This window comes from Rhynchophorus ferrugineus, unplaced genomic scaffold, assembly GCF_030347505.1.
Source record: "Rhynchophorus ferrugineus isolate W39M unplaced genomic scaffold, kcgeb_rfMv2 rfM6, whole genome shotgun sequence".
Lineage (NCBI taxonomy): Eukaryota > Metazoa > Arthropoda > Insecta > Coleoptera > Curculionidae > Rhynchophorus > Rhynchophorus ferrugineus.
In genome coordinates, this window is record NW_027472585.1 from 12,759,984 (window position 1) to 12,787,096 (window position 27,113).

General features: G+C 32.3%; 2 protein-coding genes across 3 annotated transcripts in view; one reads left to right on the forward strand and one right to left on the reverse strand.

Moving 5' to 3' along the window:
* The window catches only part of LOC143198310 (uncharacterized), a 170,488-nt gene that overhangs the window by 57,510 nt on the left and 85,865 nt on the right, over positions 1 to 27,113 (forward strand). The gene's annotated exons all lie outside the window — the stretch shown is intronic.
* Positions 2,641 to 4,824, reverse strand: LOC143198311 (uncharacterized). Its single transcript, XM_076407448.1, has 2 exons — positions 4,688 to 4,824; positions 2,641 to 4,585 (listed from the first exon to the last, which is right to left on the reverse strand). The coding sequence occupies exons 1-2, from the start codon at positions 4,704 to 4,706 to the stop codon at positions 3,720 to 3,722; spliced, it is 885 nt and encodes a 294-aa protein (XP_076263563.1). The 5' UTR covers positions 4,707 to 4,824; the 3' UTR covers positions 2,641 to 3,719.

Below are 27,113 nucleotides of genomic sequence, written 5' to 3' on the forward strand. Positions count from 1 at the left end.
TGAAATAAAAATATAAAAATGGAACACCCCAGTATACTCAGGTGTAATTTACGATAATTTCGAAAATGTTTCCTAACGTAGGTGTGACATAAATGGTATAAATAAACCTAACTGGTGACAAGAAACGTAAACCACAAAAATCGTACAATAAATTGCAAAGATTTCGCGTATATTAACGGTTAGTGTTTACTGTATATAGTTATTTTTTACGTGAGCTGTTTTGTGAGATAATAAGCGAAATTATGGAACGGTACTACGTGATTTTTTTGACATGTGCGAAATAATAAAAATGGGCCAAATTTCACTAGGCAATTTACGTGCCCCTGTATTAATAAAAAACCGAAAATTTCTCTCATTATTACTGACATTTCTAGTATATTAAATATTTTCTAAAATAATTGAGGTTATTTAAATAAATTCATTATGGTATAAAAAACATGTATTTATTTTTCATTGTCTTTTATTTTTTGATATTTCTGTCATAAGATAATATACTTTAAAAATGCTAGCAAATATGTGGATGATTAAACTTGCCTAACTATATAGATATACTATGTAGAATATTTAGAAAATTATCTAGATGGGCTAAAAGAAATATCATATATTTATGGTTTTTAAATTTAAAATTGTTAGGGTTTGACGAATATTGTTAAGGTGTGATAAGAATATGTAACAGTTTGTCTTACAAAATTCTTCACTAGCTGAAAAGATGACAATGTCGCTTGTCTTCAAACACAATTCCAATTAATGCTGCATAGTCTGACTGAGTAGGACTTTTTTAAATATGGATAAGATACCTGAATGAAATCAAAAAATCAAGATTATTCCGGTATCCACTTTTAGTTAAGTTTAGTTTTAGTTAGAATTATTCAAAACTATTTTATTGACGATATTTAGATTAACAATGTTGTACAAAACAAGGCAGAATATGAAGAAACTGACTTTCTGGAATCTCCATTCTCAAAGTATATTAACTTTTTAATAAGTAAAGGAATAAACTTACATTAACTTCTAGAATATTCTATGGACGGTTACCTTAAAACACGCCATATATACCCAGATTAATAAAACAGTGAACTCACGTTATCTAAATTGATGACGTGAAAACGTTGCAATGTTGCGGCATCGACCCTTTTGTCCATTTTGGCTTCAACTTAACAAAATTATAATCTAAATTAAATAATGAAACAATATTAATACTATAGCCTGCTTGGTTGGCGCAATGGTAAAAGCGACAGGACGGTCCACCGACCCTTACGATAGTCGCGGGTTCGAATCCTGCTGGGGCATGATCGTAAATTTATGTTTGCGATTGTTTAATATTTGTGATTGTCCTTGGTCAAGAGTGAAAAATCCCACAAGGAAAATGATCCCAGTCACGCGAGTAACCTGGCTGGGTAAGACCGGATGTTTTCTGGGATGATTTCTAAGTTGATCACTCGCCAGCCGGTAGACTTAATGCCGAGAACCGTGGTTCGGAACCCGCATTAAAGTGTAGGTCCAGTCCAGATAAACCCCCGTTGGTAAAAAGGAAAGTTTAAATCATTAAATATATTAATAACTAGCTGACCCGACAGACTTCGTCCTGTCAAAAAGATTTGTAATGTGGCAGTTTTTGTGCCTACGTATTTTAAAAAATTCTCCTGAACAGAACCATCACCCTGGTGATAGGGCGTTGTGAATAAAAAATAATTAAATAAAACATATATAAGGATTGAAAAGTAAGTAATCGCTTTATTGTTAATCATGTGAATCATAATTATTATTATTATTATCATTATATTGCTTTGTGGTATACGATGTTTTTTGTTTGATTACCTGGCGCATAGATAAACAAATCTGATGGTTTTCCAACACGGGAACAGGCAACATACAATTGACCATGTGAGAAACATGGGTTTTCTAGATTAATACCACAAACACTTAATGATTGCCCCTGGGACTTGTTTATAGTCATAGCAAAAGCAAGCCGTCAACATGTCTATAGGAAATTTGCCATTACCAATGTCAATGAGTTGTTTAGAGAATATGTTTCCAGATTGGTCATTTTGCAACTCGACACGCATATTCTTGCTTAAATGAAGTACTTTAACATGTTTCCACAAATTGGAGGACTTTAGACATGCATTGAGTTCATCAGCTGGCGTTGATCGTGGAATCACTGGCAATGTTTGACGAAAATCTCCTGCTAATAAAATCATTGCACCACCAAATCGGTTATTATTGCTACGTAGATCTTTTAAGGTTCTGTCTAAAGCCTCCAAAGATTTTTTATGTGCCATCGTGCATTCATCCCAAACAATCAATTTACATTGCTGCAAAACCTTTGCCATTGCAGAGTTCTTCGAAACGTTGCAGGTTGGAGTTTCATTGCTTTGCATATTTAATGGCAATTTTAGTGCTGAATGGGCTGTTCGACCACCTTCAAGCAAAGTTGCTGCGATTCCCGACGAAGCGAGTGCAAGTGCAATTTTATTTTGTGAGCGAATTGTTGCTAATATTAATGAAATAAAAAAAGTTTTTCCTGTACCACCAGGTGCATCTAAGAAATAAATCCCTCCAGTTTCATCATTTGTTACTTTCATAAGAGTTTCAAATACATACTTCTGTTGTTCATTTAACAGTGGAAGATTTGTTTGAATTTATTCTTTCAAAGCGTTGAGATCATACAGTCTTTCTCGATGCAACTCTTGGTTAAAAGCGTCATGCATTGGACGATTGGGCGCGGTCAGGCCTAATTGAATTAATAGTTTGTTTGACATTATCAAGCACATGTCCTCAATTGAAATCAATGCTTCATTGTAAATTTCTTCACTGATTTGTATATTTGGATTTCCCATTCTATTCCGTATTTGATACAAAATATCATCACACATATAATCTTTGTACTTCATCCACAAATCAATTGGGTTTGATGGGAAGCATGTAGATATGATTATAGAAAACAATGTTCGTATTTGATGAGCGTGTGATGATATTACAGCATCATTGAGAGTTTGATCCCAATGAGCGTCATTTTCAAGCAATTGCAAACGTTGACAGGCTTCTCTGTAGGATCCACACAATTCACCATCAACAGTTCGTAACTGTTGGAATGATGTTGGGCCACGTACATTGACTAATAGCAGTCGTAAATAAAAACATTCATCATTGCTTGGATGTACTGAATAAATCCGGCCAATCGCATCGGTGGAATATACATCTGTATATCCTGGAACTGGTTTTCCTTGTTTCCGTCGTATAAATCTCCTTGAGGATTGATTCCAGGTATAATATTTTGGCATTTCAGAATATAGCAATGTTTGTGCGAAATCATCGTTTTGGCATGTCTCAAAAAAACTGGTTAATGTAGTAGATGGTGGCTGAGCAGCTCTTTGTACTGCGTTCTGTGCTGTAAAATACACTCTTTGTCCATTTTCTAAATGCACAGCTAAGTGAACAACAGAAGGGTGTCTCTCATGAATAAGAAAAGAAAATATTCGCCAAACTGCTTCATTACTACTGACATAGCGGCCCATTTGGTATTGGGTAACTTCATCATTAGAATTCTCTGCACCAATTCCAATCACAGCCATATCACTCCCTTTGGTTACATATTTGCAAATGTATTTAATCGATTTCACTGAATGGCAAGATTCAACGTTGATGTGTGCTTTGAATGTCTTTGATAAAATGGGTGAATATGGAACAATCCAACGATTATCTATTTCAATATCTTGTTAATTTAATTTGACAATTGTTGATTTTCCATTGTCTGCTGTCGATCTGCGACGATACAATGGATAACCGTCATTACCAGTAATTGTTTCCGATATTAATGTCCGTGGATATCGTTTTGAACATTTACCATCCATCATACACGGTGAATTTTGATTAAGAGTTCCACAGGGACCATGTATCATGTTTTTGATAACTACCTCATGCAATCCAGGATCTACTTGTACATTAGGGATTTCAGCTGATATCACTGCATCAACTTCATTTGGCCTTATCTTTTCAACCAACCAAACCAAAATGTGTGCATGTGGCAATCCTCGTTTCTGCCACTCCACAGAATACATCCAGCAGCGTGTCTCACCAAACACATTATGTTTTACGATGAAATTCATTAAAGATTTCAACTTTTGTCTAAAGACTCTGGCTGTAATATCATGACGATCAATGGATGATTTCCCAGGTAATAACTCCTGCTTAATTTGTATCCATTGCGGATTGCATGTAAATGTGATGAACAAATCTGCTGTACCATAATGACGAACATACGACATGGCATCTTGAGCATATTCGTGCATATGCCGAGGGCTTCCGATGTATGTTGCTGGAAGAATAGTCATCCGACCGACATTCTGTGCATTTCCATCAGTATTAATCGCATCTCGAAGGTGAATATACTCTTCAGATCGGAGTTTGGTTTGATTCAACCTGATGAATGTTAATCTCTCCGTTTCAATTTTAACATACATGTCATCAACATATTTGTGATATAATCGCCGACATTTCAATATGTGATTATCTGCATTTTCCCGAATCATTAGGCGGTATGAATAATAGTTCATTGAACTGACTTTTTTGTTGGTTTCAGAACCTGTAAACAGATTTTGTTTTAATAACATTCAAATATAAAATTAAAATACATAATATAGTGACTGAGATATTATCGCCATAGCTAAACTAATATTTTAGTTACCTGTAATGGGATTTATCATTTTTATTGATAAATCGTAGCCATCTTCACCTTGCCAAAATATAATGGGATATTGCAGTGCATCATATGAGCGGTGTGTTTCCTTTATAGGTTGTAATTGAAAATTCCGACGATGTAAAAAATATCACGGGATTCCAAGTTTTCTCCAACTACAACGATAGCAACTTCATCAATAGTTGGTGCATTAAAACGTCTTGTATGTTGACCTGCAGGTGTTTTATCAGCTCTGATTACAATTTTGTGATTATCGGATGGCATCAGATCCAGGGCAGTTTTAAACAATATAATCAATTGATTGTGTTTCAATTGATGAAATAAAGTTTGTAATTGTTCTACAATAGACCTTTTTACTAAATTGTTATGTGCACAACGCAGATCAATTTCTTGTGGTGAATTGCCCATAAAATAAATTTGCAGGAATTTGTTGTCGCTATCTGACACTGGTAACAGTGAACCTGCTCTGTGATATATTTGCCCTTGTATCTGTAAATAAAAAAAATATTATGGTGTGGTATAAATTAATGGATTGTCAATGATCAAACTTAAATAATATTTGATCTTAAAAAGTATATATTTAGTTTTAACTAATATCTATCAAATATAAAATATAATAAAAGTGTCACTGAAACTGAATCACCATATAATATGATGACTAAGTGATATATTTCGTAATGATTAAGAAATTGAAGATTAGTAACACATCTTAACTTTGGTGACAGAAAATTTTGTTCGCTAAAATAATTATGAGTAACTGCTATAATACATACCTTGAAAGTTGGCATAAAATTTTCCCGAACTGCATTTGTTGCCCCAAATGAAGTCATTTGAAAGCAATTGTTATATTGTTGAATATGTGTCAAAAAGTGTATAGAATCTGTTCCTATTCCTGAAACCAATGAGTACAATGGTTCTGGTGGTGGATCCAATTGTATCAATTTCACTTTACCATTTGCGCAACACAATCCATTGGCTTCGTTTTTGTATTTTAATGCCTTACAGTGTGAGCAAACCAAGTTCATAGAACCAATAACAACACATTGGTAGTTACTGTAGTCAATTGACACATCGTAACTGAAAGCAGCTGGATTCAAACTTGCGCGATTATTAGTTGAATGTCGCGCTCGCGCTTCACGCGTTTGTGATATCCGAATTCTTTCACGTTCATTTCCGTCGTCACGTTCTTGTGCAGTACGATTAGATCGGTAATTAGCTTGGTTTATAGCATTTCTGGTTCTTCTACCTAAATTGCTTCGTCTTATAGGAGGCATATCAAATATAAATTATTTTTTCACTAATCACGAACTAAACAAACACTAACTAACTAAACACTCTGCACAAAACACGATATACGAATTTGTTTCGTGTATCACTTGACAATTCATCTGTCATCTGTCAAAAGTCATCTGTAACAGACAACTTTTTTTTTTAAATTTGATATGACTTGAACTCAAATCCTTTTAAGCCGTACGAATTGTTTTATTTATTTAAAATTTGAATTAAATTTTAAACAAATAAAAAATTTTAAATAAATAAAACAATTCGTACGGATTAAAAGGATTTGAGTTCAAGTCATATCAAATTTAAAAAAAAAAAGTTGTCTGTTACAGATGACTTTTGACAGATGACAGATGAATTGTCAACTGATACACGAAACAAATTCAAACAAAAAGGGCTATTTTTAGGGTTTTTCCAGCAATAATTCTAATTTTTCTCGCCGTAAAAACCATCCCTGAACTTCAACGAACATTTTAAAAAAAGATTTGGCCAAATTGGTCCAGGCGTTGTTGAGTTATGCGCTTAGGAACATATTTTGCGATTCATTTTTATATATAAGATAATGTTATCAAATATGATTTATTTTAACATTACAGTAAATCTAATAGGTATATATTATAGGAGAACTTAGACTAAAATTAAATATACCGTCAAAATAGTTTGTAGGTTCGAGATGTGTTTTATAATATATACATTTAACTCTTTTCTACACCACCTATAAGGCAGATTTCCAGACGCATTTTATCTACTTTTAGTTTTTTATCTTTAGTTAGAACATATTACCTTTACTTCCTACTTCTTTCAGTGTTTGTCTGTTAAATTATTTTCATATAACTGTATTTCTGGTTAGTCTGTTACTACCTGTATATATCTTTCTTCATAAAACCAGATCTAATCACTGCATTCTGCCTAATAAATTTGCTTTCCTCCAAATTATGTACGAGCTGATTTTCAAACCAAATCAAAACATGTTATGGTTTATTTCTTTACGGCAGTCACTCTTGGAGTTAGAGGAAAATACTAAGCCTGCGCCAGGAAGAAAATAATTCTTATTTCCATCATGAAGAAAAATCTATCTGCAATAAATTATTAATAAATGTTATGACAAACAAAACCTAATCAACGTTTACCTTTTTCCATTGACTTTTGTTGCCTTTACACCATTTTTATTATCATCTTGCCAAGAGTAACCCTATGTCCCATTCTGAAATATGGATGTCTCATCTAACTACACAAATGACAATAAGTCTTCTTTCATTTAAATATATGCTTTTGAAAATTGTATTCTTCTAAAAGTCTGGAATTTCCATCAGACCTCTTGGTAAGTTAGACCATTTAAATCCTATATTACCCAGCAGTGTATGAAGAGATGTTCACAACCCTCAAAGAGCTGCATATATAAGTTTTCTGTGGTTACCTTCAGAAGTTTCAGTTTCCTACGAAGTAATGGTGCTAAATTATGTTTTTATTGAAAAAAATACTCATTCTTTTTATAAATTTCATATATTGGATCTTCGATAGAGTTAATATCAAGGTGATCTTGAGTCGTCACCCGCTTCATATGGTTTCGTTTCCAAGATTATATTGTTTTTAATTTTTGATATATTTTTACTAATAAATAAATATTAAAGAAGTTAAAAATATGGACTAGAAAAAACTGATATTATTTATTCACGGAATATTAAAATATTAATGAGTGACATAAATCTTCCTATGTTCCATGTTTTACTAAATCAACGTATGAAGTAACTGAGTCTATCACTAACGTACACAAGCCTATATTCGTATTCAAATATCAACTGCGATTTCTCGTACATCATATCCGATAGGAAAACGCAACATATTTCAACATACCACTCGCAAAGAGATAACTACGCCAGATATTCACAATACATTTAATTGAATACATACTACATATAGATTCGTAATTAGTATAATTTAAAGTCTTTTCCATTTCGCAAGAGATCGTGAGATTAAGCTGCAAATGACCACAACGAATATCTATGAGAATTGATCAATAATATTAATAATTCATGAAATATTATGGTCAGCATGCACCACAAGGAAGTGATAAACTGTAATTGCTCGGCGTTGACTTCGGTTTTATGTGTTCATTAGATTTATCGGCGATTTTTGTTTAATTGAAAATACGATGCGGTGAGCATGTAAGAGGGTAATTATTTTCAGTAATGAAATAATGTGATTAATGTTTTCGAACTAGGTAATAGGGAAGTACATAAAAGTAACATATCTACTGTGACAACTGCGTTAAACTTAAGCTAATAACTAGTGGTGATATACAATCGTAAAGCATTTCATTCTTAAAGTAACTTTTAATAAACACTAATTAACACAAATTAACAACCACAATCCCAAAAAAAGGTTCCTGGAATTGATTTTATTTTACCTGGGTTCATCATGTTCAAATACGCACTCAATGCCTGTTTGAGACTGAAGCATGTCCATGAATGTTTTAAGTTTGCTCGAATAATTAGGCTTAAGACACGAGATACACAGGCAGAACAAGTCGGATCTTGCAGGTCTATTTCGCTGCTACCTGTGATATCAAATTTTTTTGAGAAACTGTTAAAACTTATAACCATTTATAGAAATACCAGATTTCGAGATTAGATTTCGAAACTGCCACTCAAAAATCAATTAAGTGCACAGTGTAACAGCGGTTGTTGAAAAGGTATTCGAAGAAAAGAAATGTTGCTCTGCATTATTTCTGGATGTCTCGCAAGTTTTTGAGCGGGTATGGATTAATCTACACAGTAAGGAAATTGTTACCGTAGAAATACTCTCGACTACTGCAATCATATATTTTCCAAAGAGAATTTAGAGTCCCGCATGAAGGGGTATTCTCAAAACTTAAACCTATTTCGGCTGGGATTCTCCAGGGTCTTGGGACCACTCTTACATGTGTTCTATATTGCTGATCCCAATAATAAAAGAATTAATAGTTGGAACACTTGCCAATGATACAGTTACCATGAAAAAATGTATCTATCTGCCCAAGGTTGTAGAAAAAGTAGTAGTCAATCATATGTACAAATGTACTAGAGACAAATACAGTTTAAGAGCTCTAAATCTGTCGATTTTAATGTTGCGTTACGGCGAAATGACAAAAACCTAGTTATCTCAATTGACGGATGTCCGATTCCTCAAGCATTATTAGCTAAACACCTCAGTATACATCTGTATATCATCTGAGGGTAAGTTAAATTGTAAACATCATATTCAGGCTCAAAGTCAAGTAACTATACCAGATAGTAGAAAGAAAATCTCAACTTGATCTAAAATCAGAGATTGGCTTAACAGTCAAAAATAATACCAATTTGGAGCTAACCAACTAAGAATCTAACGCACCCAATGTTCTACTATTAATATCCAATTCTGCAATGTAATCAACGAAGAGCTGCCGATGACATCGAAATCAAATGGATATACGATGTGATCCAAGATTTCGCCTTAAAACATGAAAAAAGGTTGCTAAAATCACAGTAACGAGGAAACAATACAGCTACTGGATAACACACAGGAAATCATAAGATTCTTTACTTGTTTGGTATTCTTATCTACAGCTTAAGTAGTTTATTCATATTTTTTTATTGAAAAATATATACTGAGGTATTAATCCCGTACTCGCCTTGCTTGTATATTAATGCAACTACAACAAATCAGTAATAAATTAATTTGTAAATTAAGATTGTACTATGCATATCTAATGTAAGTAAATAATAAAAAATACTATATTAATCAAATTTTGCCAATTTTGGGTTAAGAAACGAACATAAATAGAAATATATTTATTATGTTAATTCTAGTTATTTTTTGTTAAAAGCTTATGTTAAAAAAAGGTAGTATTCTACATGTTTTGCTATTGAGGTAGCTGTCTTTCAGCTGTTCTTATGAAAAAATATCCTGAGTATTCTGCTGAAGATTCCACTACTGTAAAAACTGTAGATTGACTATTGAAAATCCTTCAATTTCCATTAGTCAATTTGTGATATCAACTTTTTCCTTAAAATCAGTGCCATGAGTATTTGAAAATTAATTTAGTTCTTCTTCTTCCACACGCTCATCATTTGCTGCCTTCAAACCAAAATTTTGGGCTAGAATGTGGAAATGGTAAAGAGGGAACTGGCAAAGTGCAGGAAAATTCTAGAGGCAGACAAAGGATGAGTCAATTTTTATTGATGATGATGTCTTTACAAATGAAACCAAGAAAACTTTTGTAGGCTCTCGTCAAACCATATACATATTGATCGTTTTTAACTATATAGAAATTGAACATAAGTTTCAACGTATGTGAAATCCATGATTTACCCTGGACTCCTCCATTCATATCAAAATAATGAAAGCAGAAATCAAATTACCTTTCTGTTAAAAAAATGCAATATGAAAACAAAAAATTGTTGATTGAATTTACATATTTCTGTGGTATGCTTACATACCAAACAAGGCCTAGATTATGGCTAACAGTAAAATTTCACTTATATTTCTAATACTATTGTCTAAGAAATGTTATTTACGTTGATCTTTAAATTCAAAAAATGAAAAGAATGAAATTAGAGTAGAATGTTGGGCAGATTTTTATGATAATTGCAATTTTTTACAGTAATACAACAAAAATATAAATCAACAATAAATTAAAAATTGATACTACAGTGAGAAAAAAATCATTAACCATTGCGAAAGCTACATATTTTATTAAAATTTGCCTATAAAATATGCCGGAATTTATATAGAGAGACTAGAACTGTTCTTGTACCTACTTAATCGTTCAGATCAATGCCAGGATAATTAAAAAAAAACGTAATGTAATTCTTATAATGTATTTTGATCCCATTCGAGTAAACTACGTTCTAAAACCTGGTTAAATAAAATGGATAATAAATCATTACCAGTTTATCGAATGATTTGAAAGAGTTTATGAATATTTCAAGGATATTAGCTATTAACTTGAAACTCTACCTGTCTATTAGGTATCAATATTCATGCAATTTTATATATTTACTGTTATGGTGTACTACATTACGTTGCAATGTGCGAGATAATACCTAACGTTTTTTTGCAAGTTATGTACGTACTTCGTAGTAGATATTTATGAAGTTGTTATGAGTTGTAAATATAGAGTTGGGGAAAAGTAATTGTGGACTTTCATAACACATGAGCTTAAAGTAGCATATCTCTAGCAATACTAGATGGAAAATTCAGAAAATTCATAATATAGCACCGTTGAAATGTAACACCCCATAAATATTTTAGATATCAGCCAATACTTTCTTTTGTCATATTTTGCTGTTATAGTTCCGAAAAGAGAAAAATGCACCCCAAGCCCATCGAATATTTTGCGGTGTTTTTATTATAAGTCATTAAGAGCGCCAAACGTGCCAACAATCGCTAAAAAATTAAAGAAATTAAATATCGACCATAAAACGGTTATGGGTAATTTACATTCCAACAGAAGTTCGATACTTGTGTTTAATATCCATTAACGGGGAAAAAATTAATGGACGGTATTTCCATTTGTGAATCACTGCTGAAACAAACTACCATTTTTGAAAGGAATGACTGCGAGCGATGAAAATCGCCTGCATAAGACGATAATGTGTCAGAAACCCGGGAAAGCTTCATAAAGGACTGGAAATCACGCTTTGGTGACAAGAATGTTACATGCTAAGTATTTCCTTGGAATGGTCTCAGTTGTTCATCAAGTTCAATTCAAGAAGAGGGTTTTTGTCTACTTTCCGTCCATAAGCACAAAACATTCTACAAATGCTTCAAAAGAATTTTATCACTGATTAAAACCATTGAGAAGGTTTTGTTTAAATACAAAAACTGAAATTACTTTTCGCCCAACCTGTTATATATAAAATGCTTCAATTAACTGTAAACAATAAATAACGTAAATTATAGCACAAATAATAACTACTCCCATACGAGCTACTGTATTACACATTATTTTACATGCTTCAATTGTAATGATAATATACTAGTAATTACTTAATTGCAAAGAAGTGTTGTATATCATTTGGAGACTCTGTAATTGATTTTAAAATTAATTTAATTAGATAACAATCACCGCTCGTATCGATTAGAATTCGCTCGGTTACTAGTTTTCCTGCTAATCCGTATTTGGTTCTCGTAAAATACGACCTTCGAAGAGTATAACTGTTATAATTGCATTGTATTTAATTAGATTAGTAAATTCATGATATAGAAGACATATTTTTGTATTTTTTTTATTTTAATAGCCATCATTGACGTTTACATAGAAGGGCATTTGCTATACAAAAAGTATAAAACAATTGATTTAGGAAATAGGAAGTAGAAACAGAAATAGGAATCAAGCCAACCCACACAAAAGGAATTTAAAATTGTCCACATTTCGACAAATAGTCCCGACTAATTGTGAAATAGCGTTGATACTTAATTATAATATGCGTGACGCATGTGCTTTTAAATAAAAAATATTGATGTCAGGTCAATTGAAAACTCCGCGGCCTAACACAAAGATGGCGCTATTAGAATTAAATCCATATGTTTTTTTAGTTAGCCTTAACCCTCCAATTACAGCATTTTGGGCGAAGTAACTTATGTTATTGTGAAAAAAAATGGATAAAAAGAATTTCGCGTGTTGATAAAATATTGCTTTTTGAAGGGAAAAATACAGTTGAAGCAAAAAGCTGGCTTGATGCCGAGTTACCGAACCCTACTACAGGAAAATCAACCATCAAGGATTAGCATACCATCCAAGTTTAGACGTGGTGAAATGAGCACCGAAGACGGTGAACGCAGTGGACGCTCAAAAGGGGTTGTTACCGACGAAAAAATCCACAGAATTATTTTCAATAACCGTAAATTAAAATTGAATGAAATATCAGACACTCTAAAGATATCAACCGAATGTTTACATCATATCATTCAAAAATATTAGGGTATGAGTATGTTCTGCGCGAAGTGGGTGCCGCGCTCACTTTTGATCAAAAACAACGACGAGTTGATGATTCGCAGCAGTGTTTGAAGGTGATCAAGCGTAAGAGACCCGAGTTTTTGCGTCGATATGTGATAATGGATGAAACATGGCTCCATCATTTAATTCCCAAGTCCAATCGACAGTCATCCGAGTGGATTTCATACAATGAACCCGCTCCAAGGCGTGGAAAAACGCAACAGTCGGCTGACAAGGTTATGGCCTTTGTATTTTGGGATGCGCATGGAATAATTTTCATTGACTACCTTGAAAAAGGAAGAACCATCAACAGCGACTATTATATAGCATTATTGGACCGTTTGAAGGACAAAATCGCCGAAGAACTCAAAAGAAATTTGCTGGGAAGAAATTTTCGTCGAATGAAGAGGTGATCGAAGAAACTGAGGCCCATTTTGAAGCAAGGAACAAATCATACTACAAAATGATATCGAAAAACGGGAGGGTCGCTATAATCAGTGTATCACCCTTGAAGGGAATTATGTTGAATAAAAAAAACTAATTTTGCCAAAAAATATGTTTTACTATGATAGGCCGGCGACTTTTCAATTGACGTGTTACATCATCAGTTTTTAACTGTTTTGATACTTGAATTCAAGATGTAAAAGACATAGTGTAAGATACTTTAAATTAATTAATATAATCAATAGTTCTTCAAAACGCTGTTAATTACACGATATATAAATTAATACAACTAACGAAATTAAGACAATGACTTATGAAATGTATAAAGACATAACCATTATAGTTCCTAACAATAAGAAGGAAATAGTCGTTGAAAGAATGTTCGAGCTCTTAATTTCACAAATTGTAAATAATTGCCTAGTTAAATTAAAGACAGATCAAGGCCGTCAGAGCACCCATTCTCTATTGACCGGTCTCGATCTAAATCGCATAAATAACCCTCCTTAAAGTTAGGTCGGTTTTGTTTTGAAACAGCAGTAACTCACTTTGACATCTGCAAAACGATAATCCGGTACCGGAGGCCTTGGAGCGAGAAACAAAAGAACTCTAAACCTAAAAAGTAGAACGTAACTCGATAATCTGCGCATGTGAAACAATAAGCTTCGAAGCATTTTATCGATATAAACCTTTTACGTGTTTAATTACAATGCGGTAATGAATGGCTTAAGTTTCCACACGATCGATATGGGAATGATAATATTTAAAAACATAAAAGCAAGTAAATTCAATAAAAAACAATAGGTTTAGATATTTATTTTTTATTCTGAATAAAGGCGCTTTATACCTTTTTTTATTACTCTTCGTGAGTCCACAATCTGCCCTATTGGCAATAAGTATTTGTTCTGTCTATATTATATATACATGGCATGTAGAAAATCACTTCATTAAGCAATCTTCTGTATAAAATATTATCTTAATTAATTAGTCTTATTCTAATACTTATTCTAAAGTCTACATATGTCCAGTAATCAGATCAGGTGGTGTTAAACGTTTTAGTCTACGCACTTCACTATCACGTCGCATATTTAGCTGATTAACGAGTACATTGGGATGCACTCGTTATAGGTTCTAGAGGAATATCGTGTTGTATCACTTTATTTGAAATATAGTACGGAGCATCAACAATGGCACGCAACACCTTCTTTTGGAACCGTTGAATGATGGATATATTAGATTTGCTAGCGGTACCCCATAGTTGAATTCCATATGTCCAAATGGGCTTGAATATAGACTCATACAGCAATATCTTGTTATCTAATGATAACTTGGATTTGCGCCCAATGAGCCAATACATTTGATGTAATTTTAGTCCCAGCTGTTTCCGTTTAGAGAGTATGTGCTTCTTCCAGGTTAGGCGTCGATCTAAATGCATACCAAGATATTTAACATGATCTGCTTGGGGGAGTTGACGATGATTGATATTCACTGGTGGACATTTAATGCGCCATGTCTTCAACCATAATTGTATTTGCTCCAGGTGGGTTTGTAGGTTTATTGATGCTGTGAGTGGATCTTCATGGGATGCTAAGATTGCTGTATCGTCTGCATATGTTGCCACAGTAGTTATTTTTGTGGTGGGCAGATCAGCCATATACAGAAGATACAGTACTGGACCCAGTACACTACCTTGCGGAACTCCTGAATATATGGGATTTAGTTCGGTATGTTCATCGCCTTGATTTACAATAAAATGTCTGTCAATGAGATACGATTTTAGTAGCTGGTAGTCCGGATGAGGGAGAAGTTTCTTTAGATTAACCTGCAAGCCCGTATGCCATACTTTGTCAAACGCCTGAGATATGTCTGCGCTTTATATCAAAAATTAAAAGAGTTATGAAACGCTATCTATTTAATAATTTATTTTTGTCAATTGATGATATTTTGCCCAATTTAATGAAGATGAAGGCAAATCATAGCACACGTATAATTGTTCACATAAGAGGCAATCCTTGATGTAACTTCTGCATTCTACATTTTTCTCCCAAACATGGTGGTAGGAATGGTATCAATCGATTAAGATGCGATTTCCAGTGTAAAGGTGAGCAACAAATCCAGATAATATGCAGTATTTATTAGCTTGATATGCATATCATCGAATTTCTAACAGGTCTCTGTAGCGAAATTGATCTCTTGCATGAAAAGCTTTGTCAGCATCTTCAAGATAGACACTCGAAAAATAAAAGACTAATATTGTCCAGTCACGTCAGAAATATCACTCCTAATTTATTAACAATGGCGAGGTTTGGTGAAGAATATTCGAAGTTTTGGTGCATCAAGAACAACGCATTTATTCAGATGCAGACAATCTTTCCGATTGTTGACGAATGATAATTATGGTAATGATGATAATGCTCATGACAAGTGTCTAAAATAAAAAATTGTGAAGTAAGATTACTGCTAATTTCGGCAATGGTTCAATTTGTAAGCAGCCCTTCATCCATTATTCCACTTCAATATTAAAATATTTTCAAAATATGTAGCAAAATTCGACTATGAAATCAAAAAATATATTGTACTGTATCAAAGTTTACGAATAATCGGTGAAGAGTTTAATGAAAGAAGCATTTACATTATCATTTACATAGACTAACTCTATGAGTTTAATATGTTCTTTTAGTAAATATTTGAAAGTAGGGCTTAATTTCAACAGTTGTTAATATTTAAAACAGTTTACATGTATGAAATCATATTTAATCAACCATTTAATTTCAAATCAATAGGATTTAGTGCAATTAATTCAAATAACACGTGAACTAATTATATTTAGTGTTACTTCCTAAATCAATTTAAATATTAGTGCTCGTAATAATGACTTTATTATACATTATTATACTTGAAGCTAATGTAGTTATAATTGGTAATTGCATCGAAATATTATATATCATTTGGCGACGAAGCAATTGATTTTAAAATGAATTTAATTAAGCAACAGTCGCTACTTATATCCGCAGTTTTCGTGCTATTCCGTATACGGTTTGATTTACATAAAATACGACCTTCAGAAGTACGTAACTATTATAATTACATCGCATTTAATTAGTACATTAGAGTCGTGTTATAACTAATAGAGTTTCTAATATTTCTTTCAATTATTATCATGATTAATTAGAGTGTTTTTTAAAACATTTTTCAATATTTAATTCACTTACACGTCTCAATATCAATAAATAGGAACTCTACATTATTTGATAAAGGTTATAGTTAGGGTTAGTTTTCGAGAATGATTAAAAAAAAAGAGACAAAAATTTGTAAATATTTCTGAAGAAAGATGGACTTAGAAATTTAACATATCCTTAGTATATCCCAGAAAATTTTCTGTGCTTAATTAATATTTAGTTGATCCACAGAATATTTACTCTAATGTAGCCTTAATTAAGCAATTTGCACATCACTTGAATGATAATATATTAAAAGTGTTTAAGCTATAAAACTACCATCTTGTAATGAATGGTGAAGAAATAGTTTATTATTTCAAGGACTGGATTTTATATTTCCGGATATTATTGTCACTGACCCGAGATACTATAATTTCTGTCAAAAGTTTAGCGTTTTAGACTCCGCGTTTTATTCATAAAATTTATTGTGTATTGCGATAGTGCATATGCTTAAAATAACCTATTATAATTTTTCTTATGCTGGAATAACCAGATAAAAACATATAGGCATATTCGCTAATGTTTTGTATTTTACAACATAATTGAAATTAAACTCGTATAAATTAACTAAAATCAATTCATAATACTACAACTTTTGTTCTGAAGGGTTTGAACACCCTTTGTTCTGGATACAGAATAGTTTTTCAAAAATCTTTTAATCGTCTAATCCTTAAAAAAAACCTTAATCCCTTAATCAAAATAACATCCTTGAAGTGTTCTTTTTTAAGTTTTTTAAATTGCAGAATGGTTCTTGATGAAAATGTAGCGAAAAACTACTGTTGTTTTATATGTTGAAACAATATTATAGGGATTTTTCAGACCCTCAGTGCTCGATGCGTTTTAGATAAAATATCAATATTGAATAAAATTAAATAATATATCATATTTATTTACTTCCATACTTTGTAGATGTTATTTCAGTGATTTTGTCAAACCTAAAAGTAGAATAAAAGGAATTCAACTTTATCCAACATTCGATTATTGTTTTGAAACAACTAATGAACTAAAACTTGAATTCCGACCGACCATTTCACAATATCTCATTTAATATTGAAACAATAACCCATTGAGCGTACATAGGCATATTGTTGTTTTCTTTTGTTTTTTTTGTTATATCGCAAAAAAGACGAATTTTCACTTTTTACGACGAAATACCGAAAATGAAACTAATATTAATGTTAGTCGTATGAAATTCCTTGCCAAACCTGTAATAATAATGTGGTAATAATCACGATATTGCATTAATTTTCTTGTCGTAACGATTTGTAGGATAATATGCAGGTGATATGGTGACCTAAACCGAAAGAAATTTTTCGTTATTGATAATGGGTAGACATGCGTAACGCATGACATTTGTTGCTTACGAAAATTCCGATGAACCAAAGGTGAAAATAGCCTTAATAATTTTTTCTAAACATGCAAACTGTATTTTGAAACGACCGCATTATTGCTGGAGGTAACTAATAATTTTCACAATGATATTGTTCACTCCTCAAAGGTTAAATTGCTATTTATCGTAAATTGTGGTATTTGATACTAAATCTACACTCTTTTCGATAATGATGTTGGTTTTGGCACTTGATGTCAAAATTGAGTTGACTTATGTTATATTCCACAATCAATTTATTCGATCTCTTTATAAAATTGAAAAGACAGAATTATTAGTGTTTTATTTGCATAGTTTAATTTAGGGGTGGAATACGTGAATATGTATAGTCTGTTCAAAGTTTATTTATATATGCGTCATAAAAATTTGTGACGTCAAAACGTCGCAATGTCGCCTCATCAACTTTGAGTTTTAGTTCAGTTTAGCTTTAGTCTACAAGAAGATTCTAATCTAAATAAAATAATTAATCAAAATTACTGTTACGAAATATAATTTATTTTAACATTATAGTACATCTAATACATGTATTATCGAATGACTTAAAACTACAATTAAAAACACAGGTATAATATTGTGCAGGTTAGAATTGTATAATTTACATTAAACTCTTTTCCACACCATGCATGAGGTAGAGTTTCTAGGTGAGTTTTTTATGTAGTGGAATCCCCTGGAGGCCTAATCCACATAATTAACGATTATATATCAAAGTAATGTATTTTATTTTCATTCAAGAGCATATTTACCTTTTTACGTTTAGTTCTTGTTTCCATCGATGGTGTGTTTACTTGTCAGACCATCTTGCTATAACTGTATATTTAATTTCTTCTGCTACTATCTGTGTATATTATTCTTGATAAAATAAATCACTGAATTCCTTACCATACATTTTAACCTAATGCTCATGTTTAATTCTGAACAATTACAATCATATCTGTGCACACAAATCTTTCACGCCCTACAATTCCATTTTCTATAGCTGTATACTATTAATTATTTGCATACCTTTAGTTGTCTCCACTCTCATCACTCTGTGTCAGGAATTTCAAGCATTGCACAGCATTATGACATATCCTGAAAGTTTCCTTTAGTCATTTTCACTTTCCCACTCATTATCCAACTCAATCACTAAACTGTTAATTTCTTATCGGCCGTAGTCCATTTTCAGGCTTATGCAAATTTCTTGAAAGCAATAGTGTTAAGTTTTAACCCTTACCTATAAATTATTGTGGCTGTATAATTAACTGTAGTATTTAGATATACTATAATGTTAAAATAAATTATACTTGATAACATTTTTGTTCAATTATTTTATTTCGATTAGAATTTTGTTGTATGTCAAAGCCAAACTGAACTAAAACTCAGAGTTGATGCGGCAATAATGCGACGTCTTGACGTCACATATTTTGATGGCGCATATATAAATAAACTTTGAATAGACTATATGTCTATCAACGTTATATCAACAATGCAAGTACAACAGAATAACAGTAAGAATTAATTTGTATATTAATGTTGTACTAAACACATCTATTGTAAAATGTATTATGGCGAAATATTCAAACGTCTTAGTTTTGATTTTATTATTACTTTTTGTTTTGAGCATCCACGACTGAAGAAAACAAACAATCGTATAATACTTGTAGTAGCATTGGGTATTCGTCCTCTTTAATATACTGCATTTTATATGTATTATTATTGTTTATAGTACAGCCAACAGTAGACCCTGTAAATTTTGAAACATGCAGGAGGTCTATCGAAATTTGGAAACATCAAAAAAACACTGAAATTCAGAAGATTATCGAATGTAAATTGACGATTGAATTCTGAAACTTAAAGATTTCTGTTACAACTGAAGACTGTCCACGTAGAACAACGACCACATATTACCATTTATTGTCTTTTTCAGCTTTTTCAACATACTAACAATTTTTAACTAGTTTATCAAAAAATTTCTATATTTGCAATTAAGGTAATTTTGGATATATATTTAAGATTAGTATTTAAGTTTTCTCAACAAATCACAAATTCTGAACCGACAGAATAATACATTTACTGCTCGCTCAAAAACTAAATTAAACAAATTGCTAAATAAAATAAGGAACAACTAGATTTAAACCAAGTTCCTAACAAAAAAACGAGAAAAAATTCTATTACTTCTAACCATCCTAATATATTATCTAATTAATTTCATCGTAATTAATAATTCATAATTCAAATACAGTTAAATAACGAACATCACAAGTCTCTGGGTCAGTCATCGAACAGGCGGACTATATATAATTCGGAAACTATCATAGCAGTCAGTGTTTGTTTAATGAAATGGAATAATTTAAACATGGACCAGTTCTGATTTCTTCTAATTATCATATTATTTTTGAATTTTAAATTCGCCAGTCGTCGGAGTTGGGGTTTTTTCCTTCTATTCTAGTCGCCGTTCGTTCATCACAGCCATCGTCATCGTTTGGTTCCAAGAGAATACATCGATATCGTTTTCGAATCAGAATGGTCTAAATTCACTCGTAAATAAATCCGCGGGAGATGTGTTAAATTGTCTATATGAATAATATATATATATATATATATATTGTATATCTGAGTAGTGTATTTTACTTTTATTAGAGAGCATATTTATGTATTACGCTTAGTTCTTGTTTCTTTCAATGCAATGTCTCCTTGTAGTCATTATGATATTACCATATCATTCTTTAGTTTGTACTATTATTATCTGTATACATCTTTCTTGATAAAACTACATTTAATCACTGTATTCTCCTTAATGTATTTGCAATATCTGCAAAACAGTTAGTGTTATTTCTCTCCTCATGCATGTTAACCAAACGTTCATGTATATTCTGAACGACACCACACATGCTCATAAAGCTTTCACACTCTATAATACAATTCACTACAACTATATTAATTAATTAATTAATTATACAAGTATATTAATTGTATACTGACCTTTAGTTAAATGTACCATCCTGAAATATTCATGTCTTATTTAAATATATAAATTGATATATTTCTTCCTTGATTTTATTATGTTTTCAAAAATTGTATTATTTAAATGTAATCTCTGGAAGTTTCATTAAAACCCCTTTTGATTTCTGAAACATCAAGCTGATCTTGATTCGTCACCTGTTTCGCATAAACACTGTTTCTTTTTGGCGAATTTAAGGTTATATTGTTTTTTATTTCTTGAGATATATTAGTCTTTGTAGTCTTTTATGATCTCACAATGTTAAATCGCATTTGCATAGTTTATTTTATTGGACATGTTATTACAACTGATAAGTGTAATACATAAAATGAAAATATTTAAACCAAAAAATATATATATATAACTCAAATAATTATATTGTACGACTAATTGGTAAGAGAAAGTTTTTCAAAAACCATTATTTCAATAAGACCTTCTCATTCGACTTTGCACAATATAGAAACCCATTACTAATCAATTATGGAATGTGAATTTTAACACTAATTTCAAGCAATATGTAATTTATTACATACCAAATGTTTAAAACAGCGATATTAATTTTAATCGACTAGTTGTTTGTAAAAGAAATTAGTTGGTGATCGAGTAATAATACGAAAGGCAAATTATATCAAAAATGTTACTCAGCTTCTTATCATTCAATCAGTATCATTGTGTGAAGTTTACGTATTGGCAGGTTTAAATGTAAACAAAATCATCATAATTAGCCTTAAATGAATTGCAGTTTCAACCAATACAGTGTTGTTGAACGATCAGATCATCTTTGTTATAGAACTTCCCTCGCTATGACTTCAAATATTGTTTTAATACATTAATTTTGGTAAATAGTTAATACGAGATTCCAACAATTGTGATAATACAAAAATAATGATAAAAATAAATATTTTATATATATGTTATATATAAAATAATTAATATGATAGGCAGAAAGTAATAAACCTCAAAAAAATAGATCCAATAGTAAACTATAGCTAAAATATAGCCAATATTATTAAAATTTTCAGGAATTAGTCTCCTATCGATTATGAGGAATATGTGTTATTTATTCATTCTGATTTTCCTCATATACATTAGCGAGCATACATGCTATAATACTTCGTGCAGATATTTAGGCTATAGCTTAAAATTTTAAAAAAATGTAAATATAAAGTATCGTAAATACTAACAACATCTGATTAGAGCAATTATATGAGTTAAAGTACTTGGAATCAGTATTTTTAGATTAGATCAGATCAGTTTCGTTCCTCCAAGTTAGTGCGCTTGAAAGAATAGAATAAAATCAATCTAGAGGCGCAGTCCGCAATGGCTTTAATATGATTGATTGAAAGAGAACCCCAAAGCACATATTTTAAGACCGCAAAAGGTAAACTGTTTATAGCGATTGTGAATAGTGGCGAGACTTGAAAAGGAAGTTGAACTTTGAAATTATTTAACCGATTAAATTGTTCAGCAGCACATTATAACGACTGTATGTCAGCTATATGTCAAACTAAATTAATTTACTGAATAAAAAAATAATATTTTTTTAAATAAAATTCCGTTTATAAGTTAAAACCGTACATTAAACTAATTATTTTACGTCTGACTATTATAATACCCATATAAGTGGAGAAAAAAATATTTCACTATACATTACATTAGAAACATAATAGATAATGCATCTAGGAAATAGGTAAAGTAAAAATACCGTAACATCGCGTCTGTTGTTATTTAACAACAAGTTATGTTTAATTATGTTTAATAGCACTTGCTTCTGAGTCCGACAGTACGGACTAAAAGAAAAGAAATGTTTTCAACAAGATCTTAGTGACAGACGGGATATTATGCAACAAACGGTATGCGTATAACTGTTAAAATATTACACATTCCGACACTATTTGCGGCTAAAATGAAATGATTTGCTTTTTTTCATCCAGGCGGCAGCTTTTTATATCGATATTGTCTAAGAGAAAATTTGGTATGGTTACTTTTTTATAGTCTGTCTTTTGTAGTTACTATCTCAATAGTTTATATAAAACTATATATAAAATATAACCTAAGAAGTTTATATATTAATGCATAAATAAAATAAAATAGCAAGCCAACGATTCTATCGTGCTGGTCGAGCTAGAAGTATACGTCCACTTCTCAGCTAGTAAGCTGGTTTTGTTTAAATTTCAAGTTCAACCTCAAATATTATTCAGTCGCGGCCACGAGTCCTGTGACTGTGACTGTTGCGACTGAATATAATATTTTTCAGACCCGTGTACACATAATTTTAATACTTATTTCATATCTTAGCTGATGTTCTATTCAAAAGTTGACTTCACTGTAAAGTAATTATTCCTAAACATACTTGAACCATTGTATTATAATACGTATATTTAGAATTATACTTCTACTGCACATTGACTGGTTGCATCTATATTGGCTGAAAATACAAGGGCTCTGTTTTATAGGTCGAAATTTAAAGCTATTGATCATCGTGTGTTTGCCCCGCATTTTCAAATAATTTATATCTAAAACAATAGTGATCTAATAATGATAGGAATTCTCAGAAAGTCACCAATCTGAGGTACTTTATAAACTTTGATGGTAAGATATATAAACTATCCTTCTAATATTCAGAAAAAGTGAACATTAATACTTAAGCGATCAAGCAACGAACCATAGCAATATACAGTCTTTCTCCATGATGTTTCATCGATAGAAGTCTTGAGTCGGTCTATTATAAAATAAAACTTTCAGTTAAAGGTCGGTTTTTCATATTTTTTTCTAATTCTACTGCAATTAACATTAAATACATTAGAAATTTCAGGTACCGTCTCATCACAGCATTTAACATTGTTTGGAAATATTGAAGAAATTGTTCCAACATGAGTACTAAATTCAATAAATTTTACTTTCATGTAAAGGTAAATTAGAATGTTTACAAACCTTCAGATATGTTAAAGAAGCCAGAGTAATAGCATTATTTTTCTTTGGTTGGCTTTATATTTAAGGGTATTATTATATTATTGAAATTGAGATTTGTTGATTTTTATTCTGTTTTAAGAACAAGCAAGAATCTGAAGATAATCTAAAGACTGTACTTATTATATTAAGCATATATGTTACTCCTAAGAACATATTGTAAAACAAGCTAAATTTACTAGCAACCAAGACTGAAGATGCTATCTGATCACGCGGTTACTGATGTCTGAACACATATATTCATGTCCTTAAACCCTTCTTGTACATATGGTGGGATCAACAAAGTATTGTTCATTAGAAGTTGCTAACACTAAATGAAACTGTTACTGTAACGCTATTTAAACAAATTTAATTACCAAGCTTTCCAAAAAAAACTAATAATATGGAGTAACATACGCAAAGTCATCTTCTGACAGGACAGCGCTCAGTAACATATTACAGGAGTTGTGAAGTATAGATTGTTGCAGCATGCAACGAAATTCTACCATTTTTATCGTGATTACCAAACATAGCGTCTTCTGATTACTACTAGTTCAGATCTATTTCAAAATAGCGAAGAAGTACGAAAATGTATAAACAATTAGGTTATTAATCTTCTCAGCCATCATTATCTAGGAGCTGGAGAACCTCAACATTAATACGGTTATCCACAACTCTCTTGGTTCTCCTACTTGGTTCTTTCATTGATGAAATCAATATGCACTAATTTATTTTAATTTACTATGAAATTGCATTTTTCTCTCCAGCATTGTATTTTTCGCATCATCTGTTTGTAACTTTTTGGTTGATTCAGTGTCGTTATCTTCATTGCAAATATAGCAACAACATTTTCAATAAAGTTAGGTAAGTCCCGAGTGTAGAGTTGATAAAAGACTAATCCAAATACACTTCCCTGTAGCACACCTGCTTGTAAACCTTCCTTGTTGTTTCACTATTTTAATATGAAAAAATGACCAGAGTGCATACAAGCACCTAATAGTTCTAATACAGGAGGAACTATTCAACAATATTCGTTGATCAGTAGAGAGGTTTGAACAAACATATTCCACCAAAATCGTCAAAATAGAATAATCTCCAAATATATAACATAACCCCCGTATACGATACCCCATGGTGTAATTACCAAATAATGGCTTCATTATTGAAAATTTTGATTTGTGAGGTTTCTCTTTTAACGTCGAAATAAATCTCGAGAAAAACTAATTATTGCCCCGGTCTTGGTCGATAAAATATTGCCGAGGAAAGGTACGAAACCAAACACTCTTACAAAAGTGAAGGCATCGAACACAACCGGCAAAAGACATTTTTGCACACATAACAACCTCTCGGATCCTTCCCGAGAGGTGAAAAATATAGATATAATTTATAAATGTCCAAATTTATAATTTATTTGCAAAAAATGCAATATATTTAACATTTCAAATGCTTTAATTTCCTAATTTACGAAATCAATTTTCTAACTCGAATTCTGGGATTCTGGGACGATTCTTGCACCAACTGAAATTTTGATGTATGTAACCTTAGACAAATGTGGGTATAAAACATGGTGTAACATATCTATGCCTAATTACAATACTAGCACGATTCCTTGTTAAAACTTTATTATTCTTATATTCTAACCTTGTACCAGCTTCTTTAAGCATTTTTACTTAAACTCATTGTTGAAAGCTTCAGACACGATGTACTCTAGAACAACTGAATTCCACAATGCTAGGCAACTAATTGATATATCCTGTAACCCATAAGATCTATTTTGGCTATGCAATAAACTAAACAGTAGAATTTTTTTTCGTATCTCACTTTGTTTTTGAATAATTATGGTGATATACAAATATTATTGCTTAATTTTGTTATAGGTATTACATAGCTATAGAGCGTAATTTCTATAAATTCAAGGCTGATAAACTACACGTTGAAGCCAGTCTGCTATTATATTTTGAAAGACTTGAAAACGTTCCACCTGGCTAGGTGAGATGTATTTTATATAGATACTGGAGCCGTATAGAACGACTGATTGAACCAGCATCTTGTACAGGAGAGATTTTACAGAGAGAGGAAGCCAGCTGGCCCGGTTGATAAACGGGAACAGCAAATTAACAATACCTTGACCTTTATGGAGGGACCTTTGAATGTGGGAATTCTACCTATATTTGCGATAGAAGAAAAGACCGAGATACCTGGCTTCTTCTGACCATGGAATTTCGGCGCTCTCGATTTTTAAGACGCGAAATGCTCGGTGCAAAACGCTTCTTGTGGAAGAAAATGGCCTGGATTTTCTGTGGGTTGACCTGCAACCTCCAGAAATGTAACCACTGAACCGTCTCATCGAGTTGTTTTTGGGGTCTGCTTTAGATGTTCGGTGCTACTCTTGAAGAAGCAAAGTAAGCAGTGTCGTCTGCGTAAAAAGCTGCCCCAACTTGTAGTCTCCTAGGGATATCTGAGTAGGCTCGATCGTCATGACGGCCGCTGGTTTGGGCGTTGGCTGGGTAGCTGTCTTAGTTATCGGCTTGGTGGACGTTGACCTGACGGCATTTCTGGAGGTTGATGGTCTTGGCTCTCTCCTGGATGGATTGGGTAAACGGCTTGGCAGCCGGCTTGGTTGTAGCTACCTGTCTAACCTTATCGACCGCCTTCGACAGCTGACTTGGTTTTGGCGGGGTGATGGGACCCCTCTTCCTCTTTCCCGCCACGGTGAATCCAACATCCGGGTTTTCATTTTCCAACGGTCGGGATATGAGTTCATTTGGTGCCTCAGGAGGTTGATGTACTGACTGGGTGGGTTTAGCAAGGGCGTCTCGTATCAACATCCGCATTGCGGAGAGCTCGTCCCCTTGCTTTGTTAGCAATACTCAAACTTGAGTAACCTCAATTTTGAGCTCTGCATTTCCTTTTTGCAGATACTCGATAAGTTCAAAATCCATCATCCGGGTATCGTCAGGACTATCATCGGCACATTTCTCGATTGTTGGACGGCAACTTTCTGGAGGTGGTGATGGCTCTGGCATGCAGGACGCCATTGCCCCGCTTGTAAAACGCTTTTCGGCATTTACAAACATTTCTGATGTTTAGGCGAAGCTGCTGATGGAAGCGGTTTACGAGTCGATCGTTTGGTAATCAGCTGCGTGTAATTCTCGGAAGAGTAGGTAGGCTCGGAGGACCCGACACGACCCTTCCCTTTG